Raw genomic sequence first — 7,960 nt, 5'->3', positions numbered from 1 at the left:
TTAGTCTAATTTGGTGTCAGGTTCAGCACAACATTGTGGTCTGAAAGGCAGTGCAGCTCTGATTTATCACATGTAATCCCTGCTGGGGGGATTAACATGAGGCTGTCAGTTCCAGTACAATACAGAGCAGAACTCCAGCAAACAGCTGATCCATCGTCACTCGGATTGGGAGGTTTGTCAGCACCACACAGTGCTCTCTGGAATACGATGACACTTATACAACAACTTCAGGGCTAACGTAACAATCACTTGGAGAAATATAGATTAGTCCAGGGGACAGATTTGTATTTTTGGAAGAGCTCTCAGAGAAGATTGGTGAAGATTGCACTGTCGATGTGCTATCTGTGGATTTCAGCAGCTGTTTGATACACTGACACACAGCAACCTTGTGAGCAAAGACCATGAATGAAGAGGGAGAGCTGCAGTGTCGATCCAGCACTGACTCAGTGCTAGGGACCAGGGTGAAGAGATAGTTTTCAGACCGGAGGAAGGGAAGGGGTAGAGTTTCCCAGAGATGGCACCAGGACCCTTGCTTCTGCTGATCTTTATGGATCTTATGATGAGATTTGTAAAAACCTGTGATGCAAAAAAAGTGATGAAGTTGTAAATTGGGAGAGGGAGAGTGTAGTTGGTGCAGTGGGCAGGTTGGTGGCTGATAGAGTATGGAGAGACAGGATAAAAGAGAAGGATACTATTCTGAAGGGTGTACGGGAGTATAGATGGCAGGATTGTTGCCAATGTGACTGCTGTCCCTTTTATACTGTGACCCATAACCTTCCTCACAGGTCTGCAGTGTGACACTGTTCAAACACCTTCTTGAAACCCATATAAACCACATCCACAGCGTTACCCTCATCCAGGCACTGTCAGGGTAGATTGGGAAATATGTTTCCCTTTAGTACAGGGGTCAATATCCAGGAGGCACAGGTTTAAGGGAAGGGGTGGGAGGTTTCGAGGGATTTCACTCAGAGGGTGATAGGAACCTGACACTCACTGCCTGGGAACTTGGAGGAACCCTCACCACATGGAACAAGTATTTAGATGTGCACTTGAAACATCAGAGCACACGAGGCTACAGGCCAAGTGCTGGGAAATGGGGTTCTGTGGTCAGGATGGCCCGAAGGGCCTTTCCCGTGCTGTAAAAACCCAATGGCTCTCCATCCTTCCCACTAACTGTTGGTCTGTATTATCCACAGAGCAATTCAACTGTACTCTTCTCATTCCTTAGCTCCAGTCAAACTGATTCTGTTCTTGAACCTGTTCAAACATTCTCTTTCTCCAGTACTGCAATCCTCTGCTTAATCAAAAACAGCACCTTTCCTCCTCTTTTTCATTTCCTATCTCTTCTTAACACTTGTTGCCAAGAATATTTAGCATCCAGTGCTGCCCTTCCTGGACCCAGGTCACAAGAATTGCATTAGGAAATACACTCCATGCTCTCACACACAGGGTCTGTAACATTGATTTAGAGAGTGAGGGACAGAGTTGGGGGAATTCCAGTCCCTTACATTCACTCTTATTCCTCCCTCACTCATAGCTCTCTCTGTCCAATCCACATCTCTCTTCCTTTCTTTCTCTTCCTCATTCATTATATCTCTGTCAATCTCTCTGCTTCTCTCTTTCTGTCATTCATTCTTCCTGTCAGTCTGATTCTATCTGACCACCTCCCTTTCTCCATCTGTGTGTGTGTGTGTGTGTGTGTGTGTATGTGTGTGTCTGTGTGTATGTGTGTATGTGTGTGTGAGTGTGTCTCTGTGTGTGTGTCTGTGTGTGTGTGTGTGGGTGTGTCTGTGTGTATGTGTGTGTGTGTCTGTGTGTGTGTGTGTCTATGTGTGTGTGTGTGTGTGTCTATGTGTGTGTGTCTATGTGTGTGTGTGTGTGTGTGTCTCTCTGTCCCTCATCTCATTCTCTCTGTCTCTCACCCTCTCTCTCTCCATCTGTGTCTTTTTCTCCATCTTTCTGTCTGTCACTGTCTCTGTCTTTCTTGTCTTCTTTCCATCACTTTGTCTGTCCCTCTCTCTCTCCATTTCTCTCCCCCTCCGCTCTGTCTCACTCTGTCTCTCCTCTCCAATTTCCTTACCATGAAAGCAGTCTCTTCCTGTTGGTAGACAGGTTCGATTTTACTGAGGGCTCGAATGAAGTTGTTGGCGGTCAGGGGCACCTTTGCCTGCTGCTCGATCCGGTGCTCAGTCAGTACAGACTTCACCACCTCGACGAGATGCCCAGGGGTGTACCCATCAGAGATCTTCGCCAACGAGGTCAGGTCCAGGGCACTGCTGATAACTCCACCATGTTCCTCAATTAAATGTTTCCAGATCACTGCCGATAGGTACAAACAGTGTCAGTGTTAGAGAGACACGCCGTCCCAGAGACCGACCCTCGTCCCAGAGACTGACCCCCGTCCCAGACACTGACCCCTGTCCCAGAGACTGACCCCCCCGTCCCAGACACTGACCCCTGTCCCAGAGACCGACCCCTGACCCAGAGACTGACCCCCGTCCCAGAGACCGACCCCCGTCCCAGAGACTGACCCCCGTCCCAGACACCGACCCCAGTCCCAGAGACCGACCCCAGTCCCAGACACTGACCCCCGTCCAGACACTGACCCCCGTCCCAGACACTGACCCCTGTCCCAGAGACCGACCCCCGTCCCAGACACTGACCCCTGTCCCAGAGACCGACCCCCGTCCCAGACACTGACCCCTGTCCCAGAGACCGACCCCTGACCCAGAGACCGACCCCCGTCCCAGACACTGACCCCTGTCCCAGAGACCGACCCCTGACCCAGAGACCGACCCTCGTCCCAGACACCGACCCTCGTCCCAGACATCGACCCCTGACCCAGACAACGACCCCTGATCCAGAAACTGACTCCTGACCCAGACAACGACCCCTGACCGTGACACCGAGCCCTGACCCTGACACTGACCCCTGTCCCAGAGACCGACCCCTGTCCCAGACACCGACCCCTGAACCAGACAACGACCCCTGAACCAGACACCGACCCCCGTCCCAGACACCGACCCCCGTCCCAGAGACCGACCCCCGTCCCAGAGACCGACCCCCGTCCCAGACACCGACCCCATTCCCAGACACCAAACCCTGACCCAGAGACCGACCCCTGACCCAGACACTGACCCCCGTCCCAGAGACCGACCCCTGACCCAGACAACGACCCCTGATCCAGAAACTGACTCCTGACCCAGACAACGACCCCTGACCGTGACACCGAGCCCTGACCCTGACACTGACCCCTGTCCCAGAGACCGACCCCTGTCCCAGACACCGACCCCTGAACCAGACAACGACCCCTGAACCAGACAACGACCCCTGACCCAGACAACAACCCCTGACCCAGAGGCCGACCCCTGACCCATAGGCCGACCCCTGTCCCAGACACCGACCCCTGTCCCAGAGGCCGACCCCTGTCCCAGACGTCGACATCTGACCCAGAGGCCGACTCCTGCCCCAGAGACCGACCCCGTCCCTGACCCCGACCCCAACCCAGACCCTCACCCAGACACCGACCCCTGTCCCAGACACTGACCCCTGACCCACAGATCGATCCCTGTCCCAGAGACCGACCCCTGACGCAGACCTGACCCCTGACCCAGAGGCCGACCCCTGACCCAGATGCCGACATCTGACCCAGAGGCCGACTCCTGACCCAGAGGCTGACCCCTGTCCCAGAGGCCGACCCCTGCCCCAGAGGCCGACCCCGACCCAGACACCGACCCCTGACCCAGACATCGACCCTTGACCCAGACATCGACCCTTGACCCAGACATTGACCCCGTCTCAGACACTGACCCCTGACCCAGACACCGACCCCTGACCCCGACAATGACCCCTGACCCAGACACCGAACCCGACCCAGACACTGACCCCTGACCCAGACAACGTCCCCTGACCCAGACAACGACACCTGACCCAGACACTGACCCCTGACCCAGACAACAACCACTGACCCTGACACCGACCCCTGTCCCAGAGACCGACCCCAGTCCCAGAGACCGACCCCAGTCCCAGACGCCGACACCTGACCCAGACGCCGACACCTGACCCAGACGCCGACCCCTGTCCTAGACACTGACCCCTGACCCAGACAACGACCCCTGACCCAGAGACCGACACCGACTCCTGAATCAGACACAGACCCCTGACCCACAGACCGACCCCTGACCCACAGACAGACCCCTTACCCAGACACCGACCCCTGTCCCAGAGGCCGACCTCTGCCCCAGACACCGACCCCTGTCCCAGAGGCCGACCTCTGCCCCAGACACCGACCCTGACCCAGATACTGACCCATGTACCAGACACCGATCCCTGACCCTGACACCGACCCCTATCCCAGAGACCGACCCCTGTTCCAGACACCAACCCCGACCCAGACAACGACCCCTGACCCAGACACCGACCCCTGTCCCAGAGACCGACCCCTGACCCAGAGACTGACCCCATCCCAGACACTGACCCCTGACTCAGACACTGACCCCTGACCCAGAGACCGACTCCTGTCCCAGACACTGACCCCTGACCCACAGACCGACCCCTGACCCACAGACCGACCCCGATCCAGACACCGACCCCTGACCCAGACACCGATCCCTGACCCAGAGACTGATCCCGTCCCAGAAACTGACCCCTGACCCTGACACCGACCCCTGTCCCAGAGACCGACCCCTGTCCCAGAGACCGACCCCTGACCCAGACACCGATCCCTGACCCAGAGACCGATCCCGTCCCAGACACCGACCCCTGTCCCAGACACTGACCCACAGACTGACCCCTGACCCACAGACCGACCCCGATCCAGATACCGACCCCTGACCCAGACACCGATCCCTGACCCAGAGACCGATCCCGTCCCAGAAACTGACCCCTGACCCTGACACCGACCCCCGTCCCAGACACCGACCCCTGACCCAGAGACCGACCCCGACCCAGAGACCGACCCTGTCCCAGACACCGACCCCTGACCCAGAGACCGACCCCCGTCCCAGACACCGACCCCTGACCCAGACACTGACTTTCACAGACTTTCTGTCGGCTCTGTAACAATCACATGACTTCCTCCCTCACTTGGACCAAGTGGGGAAGAGGTTGTAACAGATCAGTGGGAAATGTAACTCACGATAACGGGAGGCGTAGTCTGCTCGTGGGATCAGGATGATTCGATCATAAACCTTAAAGAGAGGTTTCAGCTCAGCGTCAAATGGACGGCTCGATGTTCCCACCAACAAGACGCGGTCCTCAGCTTTTATCTGTTTCAGCAACTTTGGCAAATTCTTCTTCAAACGTTTTGGTTCCAACTGTCACAGAGCAGCTGTGTTAGTGACAGCTCAAACCGGCAAGAACATTATTCATAGTTTCATAGTAATAGAAGCAGGAGTAGGTCGTTTGGCCCATCGAGCCTGCTCCACCATTAAGATCATGGCTTACCTATCCATCGTCTTAGCCCCTCCTACTTGCATTATCCTCCTAACCCTTAATTCCCCTACCTTGCAAAAACCCATCCAACTGGGTCTTGAATATATTTAATGAAGCTGCCTCTACTGCTCCCTTGAGCAGAGAATTCCATAGATTCACCAATCTCTGGGAAAAGCAGTTCCTCCTCATCTCTGTTGTAAATCTACTCCCCCTAACCTTGAGGCCATGTCTCCTAGTCATGGTCTCACCCACCAGCAGAAACAACTTGCTCCTCTCTTATCAATCCCTTTCATAATTTTACATGTTTCTATAAGATCCCCTCTCATTCTTCTAAATTCTAGCGAGTACAATCCCAGGGAGCTCAACCTTTCCTCACAGGGTAACCCCCTCATCTCCTGAATCAACCTGGTGAACCTCCTCTGCACCACATCCAAAGCCAATATATCCTTCTTCAAGTTAGGAGGCCAGAACTGTGCACAATACTCCAGGTGGGGCATCTCCAACACCTTGTACAATTGCAGCAGCACCTCATTGCTCTTAACTTCAATCCCTTTAGCAATGAAAACCAATATTCGATTTACCTTCCTGATTACCTGTTGCACCTGCAAAACAACGTTTCGCGATTTATGTACGAGCACTCCTAAATCCCTCTGCACAACAGCATGCTGCAATCTTGCATCATTTAAATAATACTCTGACCTACTATTTTTAATCCCAAACTGGATAATCTCACACTTACCAACATTGTACTCCATCTGCCAGACCCTTGCCCACTCTCTTAACCTATTTAACTTTCTCTGCAGACCCTCCATATTCCCTGCACAATTTGCCTTTCCACTCAGTTTAGTGTCATCAGCAAACTTGGAGACGTTACACTCGGTCTCCTCTTCTGAATCATTGATATATATCAGGAACAGTTGCAGGCCGAACAGTGACTCCTGCGGTGCCCCACTCACCACTGATCTCCAAACAGAGTAACACCCATTGATCCCAACTCTGCTTTCTATTGGTTAACCAGCCCTCGATAATGCCAGTACATTCCCCGCAGCTCCATGCTTCCCTATCTTACAGATGAGTCTTTTATGAGGCACTTTCTCGAAATCCAAGTATAAACCACCCACCTGTTCCCCTCCACCCACTGTACGTGTTACATTCTCAAAGAACTCCACACAGTTTGTCAAACATGACTTTCCCTCCCTGCTGCATCTGCCTGATGGAACTCTTTCCATCCACATGTCTCACTATTTCTTCTTTAACTCCAGTATTTTCCTGACTACAGACATTAAGTGAACTAGCCTATAGTTACCTGCCTTTTACCTACACCCTTTTTGAACAGCAATGTGTTATTCGCTGTCTTGCAGTCTGCCAGGACCTGCCCAGAGTCCAGGGAATTTTAGTAAATTACCACGAACCCATCTACTATAACTTCCACCATTTCTTTCAGCACCCTGGGATGCATTCCATCAGGACCAGGGGACCCACCCACCTTCAGACTCTCAGGTTTGTTCAGCACTATCCCTTTAGTGAGAACAATTGAATTGATGTCCTCAACTCCCATCGTATCCCTAACATCATTCTTCGACACATCTTCCACTGTGAAGACTGACACAAAATAGTCATTCAAGGCCTCGTTCGGTTCAGCATTACCCAATATTAATTCCCCATTCTCATCCTGCAAGGGACCTAGAGCCACTTTACCTACTCTTTCCATTTTATATATTTATAAAAACTTCTCCTACCTGTTTTTATATTCTGTGCTAGTTTGCATTCATTATCTATCTTTCTTTTCTTTATTGCTTACTTTGTGGCTTTATTTGTTGCTTTTTAAAGTTTTCCCAATCTTCCTGTTTCCCACTTCTCTTGGCTACTTTGTAAGCCTGAGCTTTTAATTGGATGCTTTCCTTTATTTCCTTGGGTATCCAAGGCTGCCTCTTCTTACCCTTGTTTTTGACCGGAATACACTTTCCTTGAGCACTGTGAAAAATCTCTTTGAAAGTCCACCCAAACGGATTCAACATTTTGCTCCTTAGATTCTATATCATTTCGCCCTATCGCTGTAATCTCATCCTTAATTAAGAGCGCTAGCCCACCTCCCTTAGCTTCCTGCCTACCCTTTCTAATTACCTGATACCCTTGGATATTTAATTCCCAGTCATCACCAACCTGCAGCTGTCTGGAATGGAAACTAAATCATACCCCTTTGTACTGATTTTCATAACAAGTTAATTGACTTTGTATTGAATACTATGGGGCATATAGATAAAGTGCCCTTACACTCATTGGCCCTTTAGAGTCTAGCCATCTCCCTGTCTTTTGCATCTGATTCTGTCACCCAATTTTACTTTTCTCTGCATAGCTTCCTATTCTCCCTTTCTGCCTGGACTCCCATCCTCTGGTCATTTTAGTCTAACCTGCCTCACAGCCTGTCTGCTTCATGCATCTACCTTTACACCAACCACTGCACCATCTCACCTGATGCTCTGTCTCCCTCCCTCCTGACAGTACTTTCCTCACCACCACCCCTCAG

The 7,960-nt window shown here is 52.1% G+C and overlaps 1 protein-coding gene across 1 annotated transcript in view; it reads right to left on the bottom strand.

The window, feature by feature from the left end:
- Window positions 1–1,966: 1,966 nt before the first annotated feature.
- Window positions 1,967–7,960, bottom strand: part of LOC140476717 (dynein regulatory complex protein 11-like) — a 222,927-nt gene continuing 216,933 nt past the window's right edge. Inside the window, exons 16-17 of the mRNA XM_072569537.1 lie at window positions 5,138–5,315; window positions 1,967–2,319 (exon numbers count right to left, since the gene is read on the bottom strand). Coding sequence (XP_072425638.1) covers window positions 1,967–2,319; window positions 5,138–5,315 — 531 coding nt within the window. The remainder of the gene's footprint in view (window positions 2,320–5,137; window positions 5,316–7,960) is intronic.

Source organism: Chiloscyllium punctatum, chromosome 5, assembly GCF_047496795.1.
Source record: "Chiloscyllium punctatum isolate Juve2018m chromosome 5, sChiPun1.3, whole genome shotgun sequence".
NCBI classification, from domain to species: Eukaryota; Metazoa; Chordata; class Chondrichthyes; order Orectolobiformes; family Hemiscylliidae; genus Chiloscyllium; species Chiloscyllium punctatum.
The sequence above is the reverse complement of the archived record's forward strand: the minus strand, read 5'-3'. Positions and strand labels throughout refer to the sequence as shown.